The 20,434-nt window shown below is 36.2% G+C and overlaps 1 protein-coding gene across 2 annotated transcripts in view; it reads right to left on the reverse strand.

The window, feature by feature from the left end:
• The window catches only part of VAPA (VAMP associated protein A), a 45,385-nt gene that overhangs the window by 12,801 nt on the left and 12,150 nt on the right, over positions 1-20,434 (reverse strand). For both annotated transcript variants that reach the window (XM_025931469.2, XM_025931470.2), the window contains exons 2-4: positions 8,802-8,954; positions 5,222-5,325; positions 4,734-4,814 (exon numbers count right to left, since the gene is read on the reverse strand). In XM_025931469.2, the coding sequence (XP_025787254.1) occupies positions 4,734-4,814; positions 5,222-5,325; positions 8,802-8,954 (338 nt within the window). The remainder of the gene's footprint in view (positions 1-4,733; positions 4,815-5,221; positions 5,326-8,801; positions 8,955-20,434) is intronic.

Genomic DNA, 20,434 nt, shown 5'->3' on the forward strand with positions numbered 1-20,434 from the left:
ATAAATTTGAAATACTGATATATTGAAATATTAAAAGTCTCATTTTATGTGCAAAACTGGAAAGGTGAATTCCGAACACTTAAAAATCCCCATCAGGGGCTCCTGGGTGGCTCAGTCGGTTAAGTATCGACTTTGGCTCAGGTCATGATCTCAGTCTGTGAGTTCAAGCTCCGTGTCAGGCTCTGCACTGACAGCTCAGAGCCTGGAGCCTGCTTCAGATTCTGTGTCTCCCTCTCTCTCTCTGTCCCTACTCTACTTGTGCTCAGTCTCTCTCTCTCTCTCTCTCTCTATCAAAAAAGTAAATAAATGTGAAGAAAATTAAAAAAAAAAAATACCCATCAAGGAATCATGACAGCAAGGCTAGCAAGCCAACAGAGTCCATACATGACAACTGCAACTTACGTGATTCACTGGATACCTGCTGGGTACCCAGGGTCAGGGTTGGATTTTGCACATTTTAAGTTATCCTACATCTCCAAAAACATATCCCAATCATAAGATCCAATCACTACCATAAGAAATAAAAGGAGACACTCATCCTATGTGCTGCTAACATGATTTTAACATTAAACTTTTACCATCTAAAGAAGTGTCTTCAAATGACAATCAGGTTCCCATTCTAATCTTGGCCAAAAGAATGGTCTTACACAAAGTCTGACAAAACTAAAAATCATTGTTTTACCCCAGTGCCCAGACTGTGTTCTTCAAATACCATCTCCCACTGAAAAGTTTCAGAGCTTGTGAAAGAAGGGAATGATTCCAGGTCTGGGCCTGGAAATATCTTGCCATACTAGACATCAAGAAAATTCTCTGGGTGATGGGTATTAAGGAGGCACTTTTGTGATGAGCACTGGGTCTTATATGTAAGTAATGAATCACTAAATTCTACACCTAAAACCAGTTTCACCATATATGTTAACTTAGTAAATTTAAATAAAAACTTCCAATTAAAAGAAAAAAAAATTCCCAAAGACAACTATAGTAAAAGGACTCAGGAACAAACAAGAGGAGGCTCCTACATATGAGATTAATACTGATAGTAACTGCAAGGAGTTGAAACACAAACATGTTCAAGTCCATGAGTTTATAATAATGTGGGAAAGAGGGAGGGAAAAAGGGAGGGAAAGAAGGAGGAAGGGAGGCTGACTGATTGTAGCCACATCAGAGGGACGCTTGTAACCAACTCATTTTTTGAAAACCCAGAACTCAAGAGAAAGACAGGAAATTTCCCTTGCCTTTGCAAACTCTATAGCATTGAATAAATAACCAAATATTAGATGAGCCAAATTTCTGTCTACAAATGTAACTAATAAAATGAAGAATGACAAAATATCATTATGCAATCTTAAATAAATTAATATACTAAACTATAGCTTCTCAATTTTGATTTTATTGTTGTTTGGGGCCAGATAATTCCTTGTGAGTGCAGTCTTAGGCACCACAGGAGCTGAGCAGCATCCCTGGCCTCTACCAACTAGATGCCTAGTTGAGAAAACCAAAAATGTCTCCAGATTGACAGATGTCCCCTCAAGGGCAATTATCCCTGGCTGAGAACCACTCACCCACACACTGCACACCAGTGGTTAGTGAACTTAACAAAAAACAACCCAACATTATATGCCTCCTTGAGAGAATGTATCAACACCCACAAAGCAGTCTTGCCTCTCCCCAGCCAGCAACAACAAATCAAAATCTGATCAAACCTCTAGATCTGATTTTAGGATATACGAAACAAGAAAAGTTAAATGACACCACAAAAAGATGCAATCAGCAAAATCTAGTCTATGGGGAAAAGTCTGTAAGACAAAGCCAGCTTCTTCAACAAACAATTTGCAAGAGAAAAACAGAGAGGGAATCTACAGAGTAAAGAGATTCAGGACCCATATCATCCAATAGCAGTATGTAGGTTTTATTTGAATCTCAACTGAAACAAACTGCAAAGCAAATGGCATCTGTGAGACAAATTTGAATGCTGCCTGAATAGTTTGACAATATTAAATGATACCTTAAGCTAATTTTAAAGGCTTGATGAATAGTACAGTCATTAAATTATTTTTCCTTTTTTTAAAGTTACCTTTGAATGATATATACCAAAATAGTTACAGACAAAATTATATTACGTATGGGTTTGTCTTAATACGTGAAATGAAAAGTGGTGAGGGTTAGATAAAAGAAGGTTAACAATAAACTGGTAACTTAAAGCTGGTCAGGGGTTAACGGGCTCACTGTACCTTTGTAACTGTTTGAAGTTTTTTCAAATAAAAGGTTTTAAAAAAATCATTACCTTTAACACTTACTCCTTACCATTTAAATAGGTAATAACTACACCACAAGCCCAAGTAGTTCTATTAGCAGAAATACATTCTGCAGCTAGTTCATCTAGGCTCAGAGGCAGATAGTGTCTGGAAGTACTTTGAAATTACTGAACAGACCTTAGGTTACTAATAATACCTGCTCTGAAAAGGTTCCAGGGCCAAACTATTTCTGTTCATGCTCTACGGTATGGGACTCCAGAAATTCCACTCAGTACTTACTCAAGCCCTTTAGCAGATCCAAAACCACTTTCTTGGATTACTAGTCTCCTCTATGGGGTACTTGAAACAGCTAGGCACTACTATCATAGCCATATCACTTCCATCAACTTCTGGTCTGGCTTTTTCCTCTTAATCAACAATATCAAGTACTTGCATTCCAGCCTTTTTCACAGTTAGCCTCTCAAACTGTCTGCTACACAGAGTATAACACAAGTCCAGATAAAAAGCCAGTTCGTACTACGTTTATTAAGGAATTATAAAAGCTGACATACAACTCCAAGTGAGGAAATATCCAAGTGTGCTTTTCAAGTAAGTCAATCCTTATTCCATTCAGTTTTACTTTGGGGAACAGATCCGAAGGAAATAAAAACACTACATCAAAGAGATATTGGCATCCCCATGTTCACTGCAATATTATTTACAACAGTCAAAACATGAAAACAACCTAAATGGCTACTGACTGATGAGTGAATAGAGCAGTTGTGATATATATGGGGGGAGAGGGAGGGAGAGGAATAAAATGGAATATCATTCAGTCACAAAAAAGGAAATCCTGCCATCTGTGACAGTACGGATGGACCCTGAGGGCACTGTACTAAGTGAAGTAAGTCAGAGAAAGACAAATATTGTCTGATCTCACTTATATGTGGTATCTAAAAAACAAAAACAAAACAAACCTATGGAAAAAGAGATCACATTTGTGGTTACCAGAGGCAGGGGGTAGGGAGATGGGGGATCTTCTTGAAGGTGGTCACAAAGTATGATACTTCCAATTAAGAGACAAATTAAGTCCTGGGGATGTAATGCACAACATGATGACTATACCTAACACAGGTGTATGGTATATTTGAAAGTTAAGACAGTAAATCCTAAGAGATCTCATCACAAGGAAAAAAACATTTTTTTTCCTTTTTTGTATCTAAATGGCATAATGGATGTTAACTAAACTTATTATGGTAATCATTTCACAATATATGTATGTTAAGTCATTATGTTGTACACGTTGAACTTGTACAATACTATATGTCAACTATATCTCAATAAAACTGGGAAAAAAATAACATATTATTAGTCAACCCAGACAATGTGCTATTTACGTTTTCTCAGTTCCAATACTAAGAGCTATGCAAGCTATGAGCTTTCTAGCAGCATTGGCAAAAGACAGAGTAGACTACAAATGGGAAGCATAAACATGCCACTGAACCCCCACTTTCCAGTAAGAATATATGCATTTACATTTTTTATTTTTGGCAAATACCTCAACATGCCTTTAAAAGGGCATTAAAAAACACAAATAATTTGACTGACACCTAGTTACCATTCAGGGACTCTTTCATTTCAGCTTATCCTAAAAGAGGTACCCAATAATTGAGCCCATGTATAAATCTAATCCGGGAATTTACTTTTCAATAGGGCAAATGGCTTCCAGATCAAGGCAACAGTCATGTCACACTGTAACCTAACTGTACTCAACATTTCTATTTACCCACATTATTTTATATATTAAGTCACCAAAAGAAAAAACTCATTCAACTTTGTCTAGTCCCTCCTACAAATCACAGAAAAAGACTAAAATCTGAATTTAAGAAGGGGAATAGGGAAACTGACCACAACTCATCCTATACAATCACAGACGACTTTCCAAACTACACACATATATCTCTCAGTCCTCCAAACTGTATCTGCCTCACATCAACCCAAAAGCAACACAAAAATTACTTACTAAGAAATAAAATCATATGGATTTTGACCAAAATCAATAGTAAGTAAAATACCTGGCAATAGCCAAACTTGGGAATAAACTACTTGTTCAGGTAAATTACATCTTTTATCCCCAGATTGCTGGTACACAGTTGTCAAAAAGGAGTTTATGTCTATTATTTAATTATATTTATGCATATATATGTCTCACTCTAAAGAACTTGAAGTGGTTTAAAAAGTGGCAAAAATTGGGGAGAATTAACTGATTCTTCTCCATCATGCAGATTGTTATCTAAAAGCATTTTTCTTCTTGAATGGACAAAATGTCTAAAATGAAAAAAGCGTCTCAAGTTTTTTAAAAACTTAATAAAGCACTGAATCTTATAAAGTAGAACAGCATCATTACACAACCCAAAAAGGCCAAAAACAGAAGCAAAATTCATCTCAAAGTAAACGAGAACTTAACAGCCTCCAATCTTCTTACATTTTCCTACTTACCAATTTATCATTTTCATTGGGCATTTCAAATACACATCTCAATTTAGAATCCATTAATTCATCAGGTTTTGCCTCTTTCCACTACAAACAAACAAAACCAAACATGAGACAGAGAAAGCATGACCATGACAAATAAGTTTCCCCTCAGGGACAACCGTAGCTGTCTGAAGCAGGGGTAGTCAGGAGGCACGGCTGCACCCTGATATTGATCACTCTGCCACTGTTATCAAGCAACGCCACAGAACTGTTTACAAAATCCTAAAGAAACCTACTATCGCCAGCATTCTTAGTAGTAGCATTTCTAAAGTGTTTCTAAGAAATAGTATTTCTACTATTTCAAAATTCTTTCATTTTTGAAATTATCTGTAATAAACTGATTTACAAGGTTTTTTTTATTTTAAAAATTAGCTTTCTCAACTGAGAACTATACAAATCCATGGTTTAAAAAACATTCCCCAAAATAAATTCAGTTTCACATCTATACTTACCACAGCTTCCATATCTGAAGTGTTTGGTGGAGCAAAAATTGTTTGTACCATAAACTTGTGTTTACTCTTCTCATTGGGATCATAGTCAAAAGGCTGTAGCATTACTAAATAAGAAGAAAGGACACATTACTTTGTGTATTCTGAATGTGTTTGCTTCTTATCACTCCTATTACCTCATTCACTAATATGCCAATTTAAAGAAAACCAGAAAGAGTTCAAGAAACCTAATACTGGATTATTTACAGTAAGGATCCAGTATCACCTTTATAGCTCCAACTATTTTAACAACCCACAAAATAAATAGCTATTTAAAAAATAAATATAAACCTATGATTGTCCCCTCTAACTTTAGGTTTGGGTAAATTTTCTAAATATTGCCGACATTAACTATGATAATACCTGTAAACTCAGATTAAAATCTAGTAAATTGTTTATTAAAACTAGGCATAAATATAAGGCTTCATTTTGGTATTTAGTGATAGTATCTTTTAGAATTAGCTAGGATATGCAAAGGAGAAATTAAAAGCTAACTTCAAAACTCCCAACCATTTGTTAGCATTCTCATAAAACTAATTTTTGAGGGGTGCCTGGGTGGCTCAGTTGGTTAAGCGGCTGATTTCAGCTTGAGGTCATGATCTCATGATTCACGAGTTCAAGTTCAAGTCCCACATCGGGCTCTGTGCTGACAGCTCAGAGCCTGGAACCTGCTTCTCAGATTCTGTGTCACCCTCTCTCTCTGATTCTCCCCCGATTGCTCAGTCTCTCTCTCAAAAATAAATAAAAACATTAAAAAAAATTTTTAAACTAATTTTTGAAAAATAGATTTTAAATAAACACCTACTCAGGAAGTCTACCAATCTGTTTATATCTGATTCTAAAAAACAAGGTATACGAGGAAAAGGTATATACTCTCATGATTTCAAGAATTTTTCTTAAGTCCTAATTACAAATTCAAATATTTCTAAGCACTTAAGCTTTTCAGTAGCCTTTTAAAGGATTTTTAGAGGTTCCATATGATTATAACTGATGCCAAATTATGTAATATAAACTTAATAAATGGCTATAAGAATGGATCTACAGTTACACAAAATATGTATATGGTATTGTATAAAGTATTCCCCTGTTAACAGGTAAATTACTTCTAAGATATACCTTCTATATATGTGTGTCAACACTTTCAAAAAAAAAACAAATGCAATTAAACAATGGTGAGAAATACCAATCATATAAGAAAATCTTATTTCTAAGGTGTATCTAAGAAGTCCATTAACTCCCATCATGGTTAAAAAAAAATCTTTAAAGGGCCAAATACATAGCAGAAAAAAAACGCACAGGATGTCTCAGAATCCAGATAAAGCACAATGAATGTCCATTAATACCCTTCACTGAGCAATCACTGTAGGCTCATCACTAGGAACTGAAAAAACATGGTTGTGACTTAATGACAGTTATAGTCCAAGTTATTGCAGACCATATAGTAAGAGTTACATCATCCTAAAAATATAAATATATACACATATACACACATACATACATGAATACATCAATTGAAAGAAAAAAAGAAATGAGTGTGTAGCACAGTCACTCAATCAAGGAACAGTTGCCAGTGGAAGAACAGTTTGAGTGACTCCTTAAGGGAAGGCAATACACTAAAAATTGAAGAGCTAAATTCTCAGTGGACAAGATCTCAAGGCACACCATGGAAACAGTAACTAGTATGTCTAGAGTTTTTAATACAACAAGTGCCCAACACAAGGGGCTACGTGAGAGAAAGTGTTTTGAAAAGTACAGGCTGTTCCCTGAACGACACAGGGACTCAGAATGCCAACCCCCCCATACGGCTGAAAATCCACATCCAACTTTTGGCTCCCCAAAAACTTAACTACTAATAGTCTACTGTTGACCAGAAGCCTTGCCAAGAACATAAACCATGGATTAACGTTTATTTTGTATGCCGTATGTATTATGTACTGTATTCTTACAATAAAGTAAGCTAGAGAAAAGAAAATATTATCAAGAAAATCAAAAAGAAGAGAAAATGTATTTATAGTACTATACTGTCTTTACAGGGAAAAACCCACATGTAATTGGGCCTGCGCAACTCAAACTTTTCTTTAGAAACATTAATACAATGAACTTTAGCAATCTAGAACCCTCAAAGAAAAAGTCATTCTGAATAGTTTTATGGATTCCTAAGGATAAAACTGGTAGCACCAAAAAACTATTTTAAACTACATGGAGAGAAACAATTCTGTCTTCCAATTTAGCTAAAAGGCTTAAAGATTTAGAGAGCAACTTCCAGAATGAATGTAGTCACTGTTTTATCTTCTTTTCCATTTATCTTTCCCATCAGCTGACAACTTGGACAAACACCAACACATTCCTCCTTGGCTACCACATCATAAGATTCACTAAAAACATCTTTTCTAGAAGGACTCCTAGCTCTGAGTCTTTGAGTGTACATACTGAAACAGGATTCAGTGTCACAAAGAACTCGGCAGTGTGTCCTTCACTGCCTTTGCAGTCAAGTTCTACTTCTAAGCACTCTCCATGTGCTTGCTATAGGCCCTCACTCTTTGCATAATATGGTGTTTTTAATCTGCTGTGGACGTAAAAACCAGGCAACTGAGACACAATTATCTTAGGAATACTTATCAGGATCACACAAGCATGTTTTGTTTTTGTTTTTGTTTTTTTCAAAAAAAACATATACGTGGCTGGGTCATGCCCCCAGAGATTTTGAGGTGAGAGATGGGAGGTCCATGTGTATTCTTGTTCCATGTGTTATCGTGACATATAATGGGAAGCGAAATCTACTGCTAGTAAGGAAGAGTAAATGGTCTCCATGTGAAGCCTAAGAAGGTCCCCCATAATTAAGGTCCCCCATTCTCATACTTGTTTCCTATTTCTCAGCTATGTCAGGTAATACTGTTAAGGACAACTATCTTGGGAAGTCTGATGGAAGAAAGGAAGTTTATGGAGGGCATTAAGGATGACACCAGCACAGACTCCACAGCAGGAGTAAGCAATCCATACAGAGAAGGAACCAAGCATACTCCCTGGATTACAAGTAAACACAAAAGGGAGTCATGAAACTAAACTGTTTGGCATTTACAATAAAAGGCAGAAACACTCATCTAATTTGATACAACCAGCAAAAAAGAGGCACTGTACATTTCTAAGATTCTGAATAATACTTGTACAGCTGCATGCAATATGTAACAATAGCTAGAGATCTGAAGAGAAGGATCAATCACAAAAATGATACACTATTTCAAAGATAAAATACAGCAGAGAATGTGGTAGTAAACTGTAGAAATAAAAGATATAAAATTTTAAACTGAAAATAATTGCTTATAAATTGACCACAGACACCCCCAACCACAAGGTAAGGGTGAGAAATGTTAAAACAGCTGGCATATAGTAAGGTAACAGAAGAACATAATTAAAGGCAAGCCAGAATAACTTAAAAACAATTTCTCTCCCTCCAGATGAAACTCTATTAATTAAGACCAAATTAAACATAACCATAAAAATGTCGGAATTTAATACTGTTCAAAATCAGAACATGATTTGCTACCTGAAACAGTCACCGTCAACCCTGGGTCAATAATTCCACTGTTGGGCCTCACACAGTACCGACGAGGTGCTGTAGTCTTCACTTTGAAACACACTTTTCTATCGGATGGATTTCGCAACTTAAGATTTGTAGTGACTACATCTGTGAAGGGGCCTGTAAGGTTTAAAAAACAAAAACAGAAAAAAAATTTAACTGGACTCACACTTATACGAAGCAGAATTCAAAATTCAATGTATACAATCTCAATTTTATTTAAAGTATATAATGAAATCTGTGTGCCTAACTGTATCAAAACACTAACAGTACTTCTTTCCAGGTACTACACTTACAAGAGTTTTATTTTCTTCTTCTTCCCTTATTATATTTTACAAAATTTCTACACGAACATGTATTATTTCTATCAAATAAAAAGTATTCCAAACATTGTAATTTATGAAGTCCACAATTTTATTATATATTGTGTGCTCTTACCACATTACTAAAAAGATCAGGTTTTTCCAGTGGTCTGCAAACCAGTGCCAGTCTTTAAATCCATTTACCAAGAAAACTGCAAAAATGTGTACATATGAAGATACTACATCCAATGACAATAGTGCTCTTGCTTCACATCTCAATTAGGTTCAATTCATTCACTCATTCATCCATTCACTCACATATTTGTTAAGTATTTATTATGAGCACTGTGTCAAATGCTCTAAATACAAAGTTTTAAGTTTTGGTGATGTACCCAAACGTGAAATTATAAAACAAAGAATCCAGAAAGGTAATCCAGTCCTGCCTAAACTGAGTAAGTCCTAAACTACTAGAACCTCATTTTGTTAAAGGGGGGGTAAAAGAAAGGTTGTGGCCATTTTTTACCTTGGCAAAAAAAACAAACAAACAAACAAAAAATAAAAAACTGTAGGGCAGGGGCGCCTGGGTGGCGCAGTCGGTTAAGCGTCCGACTTCAGCCAGGTCACGATCTCGCAGTCCGTGAGTTCGAGCCCCGCGTCAGGCTCTGGGCTGATGGCTCAGAGCCTGGAGCCTGTTTCCGATTCTGTGTCTCCCTCTCTCTCTGCCCCTCCCCCGTTCATGCTCTGTCTCTCTCTGTCCCAAAAATAAAATAAACGTTAAAAAAAAAAAATTTTTAAAAAACTGTAGGGCATTATGTACATCAATTCAGACAATAAAATGAATACTTTTTCCATTGGGCATAGAAGATAAATTTAAAAAGTATGTCCCAAGAGGAAGCAATAACCACATAACTTATAACTAACACAAAAGCAATTTTAAATCATTTTCAAAGCAATCAGTTTTAAGTTATATTTTTTAATGTTTTTATTTATTTACTTACTTATTTAGAGAAATAGACAGAGACCGAGCAGGGGAGGGGCAGAGAGAGAAGACAGAGAATCCCAAGCAGGCTCTAAGCTGTCAGTGCAGAGCCCAACACAGGACCAGAACTGACGAAACTGTGAGACCATGACCTGAGCCAAAATCAAGAGTGGATGCTCAACCAACTGAACCATCCAGGCACCCCATTAAGTTATATATTTTGAAAAGCAAAAAGGCTGAAATCAAAGACTACTATTACAAAGGCTATCTTTATTTAGAGAAACAAGAGTAAACATGTCTTTTAAAACTTTATCATTCGGAGCCCAGAATGAGAAATTTTCAGCTCTACCAGGTAGTTTCCCATTTAGTTGAATACTGGAAAACCATCTAAGACAAAGGTTTGATGGGGAACAACAAATACAGTCAAATGAAAAGAGGCACTAGGAAGAGTGCAGGAGCAACTAGAGGAAAAGAAACAGACTTCAAAGTCAGGCCATTAAAAGGTACTTATTTCAAGTACTAAGGAGTGAAATAATCTTATTCTATGCTTGAAGTTTTAAGTTATAAAATATTTTCTAACAAAGACTTAGAACCAGGAAGAGGGAAGAGACAGAAATGAGAAAAGGTTAGCAGAAAACATAAAGACAGAGAAACAGTTACAAAAAAAAATTAAAGAAAAAGTCATTTAAATCAACAGTTACATAGGTTTTTTTTTTAAAAAATATATATATATGAAGTATGATCTTTTAAATGGCTACCTTTAATTACATGATCAAATATATCATTTAATTTGTATATTATCTTACTCCCTTTGATTCTTTAATTCTAAATGCTTGCATTTTTCAACAAGCAGCTACTTAACAACCCCACCATAATACACTAGCAAAAGAGAGGTACAGGGGAATATTGCAATCTGTCCATTTTGCACTTGAACCCACAATACCATTGGCTAGCAACACAGTTTAAACTACTGATGAAACTAGGGGTCTTAAAGATATAGATTCCATTTCTTAATATTCTCAAAATTCAGAAGTTACTACAGATATTTGAGAACACATAAATTTTTAAAGGACTATTTCAAGTAGGACTTTAACATTAGTAGTAAGCATGGCCAAAAAAACGATTTATTAGTAACATGACAAAAGAAACCTTTCACAAAACTTTAATTTTGAACAATCCTATACTTTTATAACATACGTAAGATTTTTTAAATGATCCCAATTTTAGAGGAAAACAATTTTCCAAAATAAGGTAAAATAACTTTTTTAATTTTTGAGAGTGTGTGTGTGTGCGCACGAGGGGGCGGGGAGAGAGGGAGGGAGGGAGAGGGGGAGAGACAGAAAGAGAGAAAGAATATGAATGAATGAATGAATGAATGAATGACTGACTATGAATCCCAAGCAGGCTCCACACCTCAGCAAGAAGCCTGAGGTGGGCTCAATCCCAGGACTGTGAGATAATGATCTGAGCTAAAATCAAGAGTCAGACGCTTAACCAACAGAGCTACCCAGGTGCCCAAAATAACTGACTTTTAAAACTGATTTAGAGGGGCGCCTGGGTGGCGCAGTCGGTTAAGCGTCCGACTTCAGCCAGGTCACAATCTCGCGGTCCGTGAGTTCGAGCCCCGCGTCAGGCTCTGGGCTGATGGCTCGGAGCCTGGAGCCTGTTTCCGATTCTGTGTCTCCCTCTCTCTCTGCCCCTCCCCCGTTCATGCTCTGTCTCTCTCTGTACCAAAAATAAATAAACGTTGAAAAAAAAAATTTTTTTGAAAAAAATAAAAAAATAAAAAATAAAAAATAAAACTGATTTAGAAAATGACCATATATCAATTTTCATCAACATATGAACTCTGAAATAATACTGAAAATTTATATGCAAACTGTCTAAAGATGAAGATAACAGCCCACCAAAAAGAAAAGAGCCCACCAACTTAAAACAAAGTTCTTAACTGGACATGTTAACCGTATGAGTAAAATGTGAAATTACCTACTTACAAACAAATAAGCCCACCTAACATATGAATTTGAAATTTTCTGCTCCACTGTGTCCCTATAACCAAGCATCTTAACAGTGCTCTCCCAGTAGAAATAACTCCCTGCAGATAGTTCAGAGTCTGAGCCCATTTTCCCCGGTTAAAATGGAAAATCAGCAGTTACTGATGAATGTTAGCATAAGAATGACCACATTTAACTGTTAATAAGAGGTCTTGGAAAGAAACATCAGGTCCACTTTTGTGGGTCACAGAACCCTTTAAGAATGTGATGAAACCTATATACTACCCCAGAAAATAACACATGTGAGTGAAATGTTCACAAAAATTTTACATGGAATTTTTGGGGGGGAATATGGGTGAGACAGGAAGATTAGGGTGGGTGGGGGGTGCTGGGGTATATCATAGATCCCTGAGCCTACAGGTTAGAAAGACCTGATGAAATCCACCTTTACAGACCCTCAAAAATAGAGGGAAAGTTACATAATTTATTGTAAGCACTACAACCAAATCCTAAATCCAAGGGTGATTCTCCTCACGGGTATTTTTGTCTAACATCAGGACTGGGTGGGTGGTGCTACTGGTGGGGGGAGAAGAGGAATGAAGATCTTAGACATTCTGCAATGCCTGGGCAGTCCCATACAATGAAGTATATCATGCCCTCATCCGACCAAATTATCATATATTCCTTCAAATTATCAAATACGCCTTCAAATTCATATTGGAAAAAAAATCTCTTTTCCAGAAATAGATCTATTGTGTAAAAAAGGAAAAATTTGTTCTCCTTCCTCTTGAAAAGGTTACATTTACCATCACAGAAAATTATTCTACCAACAGAAATACCACTCATGATACTTGAATCACCACAACACACTTGTTATCAGTCAGGAGACATTTGTAGGTGACATACCCGATTCTATCCCTATCCACAAATTTTCTTATTTTGCCCTTATTTCAAAATGTTAAAGAAAACCAGTCAGTCCAATTCAGGTAACTGTTGGATTCTCTTAAATCCAAACTTACTTGTTATTAGGAAGGTTACAAGTACCTGGCTAGTTCACTACGTCTTTTGTTATAGTCATGCCCAAACATTTACACTAAAAGGCGTATTTCATTATAAATTTATTTTTTTAATTCTCTTTTAGGGTATAGTTAGGGTATTATATTAAAATTTTAATTTGGGGGCACCTGAATGGCTCAGATGGCTAAGCATCCGACTTAAGGTCGGGTCATGACCTCACCGCTTACAGGTTCCAGCCCGCCTCAAGCTTGCTGCTGTCAGCATGGAGCCTGCTTCAGATCCTCTGTCCCCACCTGTCTCTATCCCTCTCCCGCTCACACTCTCTCAAAAAAAATAAACATTAAAAAAAAAAAAACTTTAAAACTTTAATTTTTATGCTGGTAGGTAATTTTATATATGAATTTCATTTTGAGATAGTAAAGCAGTATTAAAGAATATAAAATATACAAATGGGGTACTATGTCCAACAGGGTTAAAAACCACTGCATCACCTCAGTAATCTGCTTGACTGACTGAAAACTTATCCTCTGCAATGCTTAAGTGGTTAAACCAGTAAGAAAAATAAGTAGGGGCACCTAGGTGGCTCAGGTGGTTGAGCGTCGGACATCAGTTCAGATCATGATCTCAGTTTGTGAGTTCAAGCCCCACTTCCAGGCTTGCTGCTGTCAGTGCAGAACCCGCTTCAGATATTCTGTTCCCCGCCCCTCTGTCCCTCCCCCACCTGTGTTCTCACTCTCAAAAATAGATAAAACATCAAAAGAAAAGAGAAAGAAAAAGGAAAGAAAAGAAAAACAAGTAGAAGCACCTGGGTGGCTCAGTCAGTTAAGTGTCCAACTCTTGATTCGGCTCAGGTCATGATCTCACAGTGGTGAGATGGAGCCCTACCTCCGGGCTCCAAGCTAGGCGTGGAGCCTGCTTAAGATTCTTTCTCTCCCTCTCTCTCTCTCCCACCTCCCCTTCCCCCTGCACCTCCCCCGCTTGCATGCACAGTTTGTGTGCTTACTCGAAGGAAGGAAGGAAGGAAGGAAGGAAGGAAGGAAGGAAGGAAGGAAGGAAGGAAGGAAAGGAATTACCTTAAAGTCAGGATAGGGATCAACTTTGCAGAGAAAGAGATAGTAACTGGGACTGGGTACAAGGAAGGTTTTTAGAATAATAGCCAAGTTCTAGTTCTTGTCTTAGGCAGTGATTACATGGGTATTCACTTTTTGACAATTCTACAAACCATACATATTTTTCATTTATGCAAAACAATTTTTTTTAGAAAAGCTGATCCTTGATGTAACCTATAAAAAAAAAAACCTGAAAACAACAGTGAAAAGCAGTTTGGATGAGAAAGTGAACATCTGAAGCAATTTATGTAAAAACCAATATTCATGTTTTGAGGACTACTAAAAATCCCTGTATTGAGGAAAATCCTGTTAGGTGTCTAACGTAACTGCTTAGTTTAACATTTACAAACAATTACTAAAAGCGTCCATTTTTTTTATTTTTTATTTTTTAAAATTTACATCCAAATTAGTTAGCATATGGTGCAACAGTGATTTCAGGAGTAGATTCCTTAATGCCCCTTACCCATTTAGCCCATCCCCCCTCCCACAACCCCTCCAGCAACCCTCCATATTTATGAGTCTCTTCTGTTTTGTCCCCCTCCTTATTTTTATATTATTTTTGTGTCCCTTCCCTTATGTTCATCTGTTTTGTCTCTTAAAGTCCTCATACGAGTGAAGTCATATGATTTTTGTCTTTCTCTAATTTCACTTAGCATAATACCCTCCAGTTATATTTCATTCTTTTTGATTGCTGAGTAATACTCCATTGTATATATACCACATTTTCTTTATCCATTCATCCATCGATGGACATTTGGGCTCTTTCCATACTTTGGCTATTGTTGATACTGCTGCTATAAACATGGCAGTGCATGTGTCCCTTTGAAACAGCACACCTGTATCCCGTGGATAAATGCCTAGTAGTGCAATTGCTGGGTCGTAGGGTAGTTCTATTTTCAGTTTTTTGAGGAACCTCCATACTGTTTTCCAGAGTGGCTGCACCAGCTTCCACTGCCACCAGCAGTGCAAAAGAGATCCTCTTTCTCCGCATCCTCACCAACATCTGTTGTTGCCTGAGTTGTTAATGTTAGCCATTCTGACAGGTCTAAGGTGGTATCTCATTGTGGTTTTGATTTTTATTTCCCTGATGATGAGTGATATTGATGAAAGCGTCCATTTTAAGATGACCTCATAGTATACTAGTCACCAATCACAGCTACCATACATACATCCTATGTTAGAGATGAAATTTTAGTTTATATGTAAATTTCACTATTTATATTCCATATAAAACAAGAAAATTACACAAAATAGTTTACATTTATGTGTACTCATCAACTGGAAAAAAAAAAAGCTACAGTCAAAATAACCTTACCTTTTACAATTACATGGGTTGTCTCCTCCTTTAGTCTCACTTTTAAGCAGCCACATTTTCTGTCACCAAGTATTCTAATTCCAACTACAATTGTTATTACTTACAATTGTTATTCCAACTACAACTGTCATTTTGTTATAGCCAAAATCCTATACCCAGAAACAAATTCTAAAAATCAGAAATGTAACACACACAAATATTGTCTCTATGTAAAAAAAACTCTGAACATAAATTTGTGAAAACCTGGAAGCTAAAATCTCAAAAATGTAGCACAAGTTGAAGTCACCTCATCCAGAAGGAGGTCCCAAGTGGGAATGGCCTGCCACCTTTACCTAAAAATATTTTTCCAGCATGAAATACCCTTTATACTCAGTATACCTAAAATGCTAGCATTCAGAGCAATGATTTCCTTCTAAATAGTGGGACCCTTATTCTCCAAACCCACAATCTTAAAAGGAACCCCAATAAGCTTAAAAAAGTACAACCACTCTGACTAAACAATTTTTTAAAATGTTGTCACCCATCCACATTTTGATACGAACTGCCACTGAAGTTTTCTTGAAATGTCAAGATGAGTTTAGGTGCAAAGAAAACTGAGTTGTGGAAGAGAACAGTTGGCTTTTTCCCCAACATTGTATTGAAAATTTTCATACAAAGAAATTGAAATCATTGTAAACAATCATATATCCATTACCTAGATTCTACAATTAACATTTTGCTGTATTTACTTTAAGACTTATCTATTTCATCTCTCTGCCCATCCATCTTATTTTTAATGCATTTCAAAATAAGCTGAAGACATCAGTACACTCACTTCTACTAAACACCTCAATATGCGTATCAATTTGAGTTCACGATTTGCTTACTCTGAAAAGAATCAAATTTTAATTCATGATAAGCAGTAGTACAGAGCATAGAGCATTTTAGAAACAGAAAAGGCCTCTGAGGGGCACCTGGGTGGCTCAGTTGGTTAAGCATCCAACTCAGCTCAGGCCATGATCTTGCAGTTCACGAGTTCAAGCCCCGCATCAGGCTCTGTGCTGACAGCTCAGAGCCTGAAGCCTGCTTCAGATTCTGTTGTCTCCTTCTCTCTGCCCCTCCCCTGCTCATGCCCTCTCCCTCCCTCCCTCCCTCCCAGCCTCTCTCAAAAATAAATAAAAGCATTAAAAAAGAGAGAGAGAGAGAAGAAAAAGGAAAGAAATGCCTCTGAGATGAAGCTTAAAATAAGCAGGCAACATACATGAACATTAATTCATGAACTCTGTGACTTCCATTTATTTTTTTTTTCCCAATATATGAAATTTATTGTGTGACTTCCACTTAGATGACCTACTCAGAGGCCTATTAGGAGAGAAGTCTCTACTGGCCTCTAGCATTTCTACATGTTTTGCCAATAGGAGGCCCTAGGGCTTTCATCCAGACTATCTTCTCAAAGATGTCTTTAAATAGTGAACAGTCTTGGAAAACAATGTCTCCTTCCTAAGGAGAGAACAGGTTTGCTTACTGGCTAGTAAAATAGGTCTTCCTCTAAGAAAAAAGGTCAGGTAAGTTTCCATGTAGCCCATTAGGAAAGATTCAGGCTCCCTACGCTCAAGGGACAGTCTCAGCTATGACACAGAACCACTATGGGAACAGCATCTGCCTAAACTGAACCCCTGTGTGTTGCCCTTTGAGGAGGCAAAGGAAATTAACACAAATATAAAGCTCGTGCTGTATGTAGTGTCATGAAGAATAAAGTCCTTTGTCTCTAAACCCGGGGATCACATATATCTTTTCTACCAATATTCATAAAATTGTAGTACACTCAATTTTTAGACCCTTTAGTTCTTGACAAGATCTTTCTGAGTTCTTGGCTATAAGGAACAGACTCAGTTAGCAGCCTCTGTATGATTAAAAACAGACAGTGCAATGAACCAAAGCATGAATCTTGGAGGAGAAATATGACTGACCATACAAGTCACACAATACATAATCTATACCTCTCAACGGCACTTCTCACTTACTTTTTTATATACATGTCTTATCCAACAAAACTACAAGCTCCCCTAAAAAGAAACATTCACTTCCTCCTTGAATGAACTGAAGTAATTAACACAGACCTTAAGTCATAGTAGCTGTTCAATATTATTTGTTAAGTAAATACACACTGGAAGCATCGTTGGGACAGTCACATGAATTCTTTTTCATCAACATACAACAATAACAAAAATGTCAGAAATATGTATGTTCTGTTTCAAATGCTACGATTCTAGGTCTTCATAAGTCATTTATGTTGACCATTACATTTTTACTCCTTCATCCTTCCTTTATTGAAACAGAATAGGTAAAAATTCTAATAAGGAAAGCTGGATGCTCAGCTCAAACACATAAATAATTCTGCTGCAGCAAAGCAGGTGATGACTACACTTTATTCAATGTTTCCACAGGTTTTAGCAAATTAATAGCTATATCACTGATTAAACAGTTTTCCAATTACATGAAGATGACACTGAATACCTGTCATACTAAATTATGTATGTGAAGTAGATACAGTATAGTGTACAGAATATCAATTAAGAATTTGCACAGTAATAGTAGCATGGCAGTAGTAACAGTAAAAATAGTGTTAACAACAAAAAAATTTTATAACAGCTAGCCTTTATTGAGCCTTCACCCTGTATCAAGAACTTTGCATGAATTATGTCCCTCATAGGCTTTAACAAGACACTTTATTATCCCCATTTTACAGATAACTTGCCTGCAACAAGTTAAAACACCTGTCATAAACTACAAAGCAGTGGAAGTTGATCGTCAAACCTGGTCTGACTCCAGAGCCTGAACTCTCATAAATTCTATTATGTATTTTATGCAAACTACCTAGCTACAATCACTTCCTAATTCATAAGCATTCCAGGCAGATTTCTGCAGCAATAAAGCATGAAACTGCAGTCAAATCATTAATATATGATAATGATTTTTAAATGGATATATTTCCTTTGGTCCCATATACAGGTCAACAACTGAGTATTTCCTGAAATATCATAAACACTGAGAAAATATCCTGTGTTTTACATCCAAGAAAGCCCTATAACATTTTCTTTAGAATTTTTAAAAATGAAGTCACCTTAATTTATTTCATTTTCTATATTTTTTTTCAAACACACTGAAATCTCAGACTTGAATGTGGGGTCCACAAAGACTGGGTCTTTGTTCTGTTCTCTACCATATTCCCAGCAGCTGTAAAAATCCCTGGCATAGAGGGTAGTGAATAAATACTATATTGTACAAATATTTTTGTCCAAATAAACAGAGTACTACTTTCTGGAAAACAAAATGAGTCAATGCTATTCAAGAAGGTTTTCAAAACACTAAACATATTTTGTTATAAAATTTCACTAACATTAATTATAAAAATATGGATCCTGACATTAATAATGTATCATGAATACATGATGAGAGTGCATCACAAAAAAATCTCCAAAATACACTGAGTACAGAAGTGTGTAGCCATTCAAAAAGAAAAAATCAATTTTCCCATTCTAGGGTCTTAAAATCATAGTTAAAAGAATTCATCAATAAGCAGGAACCATGTCTTATTTCTCCTCTACCACTTTCAAATAATGTAGTAGTGTTCTGATCACACAGTTAATTACTCACTCATTACCTTCACATGGAAAAGCACCTAAGTAAAAAGTCAAAACATCTATTTTCTTTGTTCCTTTGGAAGCCTTTTGGAGAGGGAGGGGCTGGTTCCTGTCATCAATGGTGTACTATGACTTTCATAAAAACTGTAACACAGTACACTGGTTTTGAGGCTTAAAAGCTAAAACTATTAACCAGGTGATTGACCCCAACCAAATCACTTGTCTTCTCCAGGACAGCCTAACCCCTGCAGTAGACAGGGGTCATTAGTAGACAGAATGACTTTCCAAGGCTCCTCTGGGCTTTAAAATTATGTAACATTACGGGGGCGCCAGGGTGGCTCAGTTGGTTAAGCATCCGACTTCGGCTCAGATCATGATCTCACGGTTCATGAGTTCAAGCCCTGCATCAGGCTCTGACAGCTCAGAGCCTGGAGCCCGCTTCGGATTCTGTGTCTCCCACTCTCTCTGCCCCTCCCCTGCTCATGCACTCTCTCTCTCTCAAAATTAAAAATTAAAAAAAAAAATAAAGTGACATTATGATCAACTTCACCTACTGCCTATCTTCTACTCCATGGTAAAATGGCAGATAATTCAATTCTAAATTCTCACAGCCTTATTAACATTTTGCATAAAGTTATTGTAAACATTTTAGAAGTGTTTTTTCAGACCTTTTGATGCATAGGCTGTTCACTCTGACTTTAACAATCCCAGTGTCTTGAAAACAGGAAGCAGAGCATAAACAATAAATTATCTTTTCACAGAAATGAAGTATCCTTCTGATTTGTAACTTTATACAAATTATGTCCTTCTACTGTGTAACCATCTACTAAACAAAAGATGCACACACACCTAAAAAATTATTTGAAAGAGAACATTTCTATTCACGGCCAAACATAAAGGATGCACGCTACTTAATTTAACATCTTTATTAAAATAGAAGTGCTCCCTATCTGAAGAGTTTAGAAAAGTTTTTAAAGTCTAGATAAGTAAGATGGTAGGAAATAAAAGGAAAATGCATATTTGGAGAGAAATTAAAATAAATGTTTTTAGCACCATTTACAGATCTAAAATTCTTGAAAATATTTGTACTATGAGAAATGGTAGTATTAACAAAAATACAGAATATAAGTATGCAGAATTATACACACAAAATATATAAAAAGAAATATATCAAATGTTAACAGAGATTATTTCTAGGTAGTAAGATTGAGTAATTTTTATTTGCTTTACACTTTTCCATCCTTTTTCAATTCTCTACATT

Source organism: Puma concolor, chromosome D3 (assembly GCF_028749965.1).
Source record: "Puma concolor isolate L17-30 chromosome D3, mPumCon1.1.hap2, whole genome shotgun sequence".
Lineage (NCBI taxonomy): Eukaryota > Metazoa > Chordata > Mammalia > Carnivora > Felidae > Puma > Puma concolor.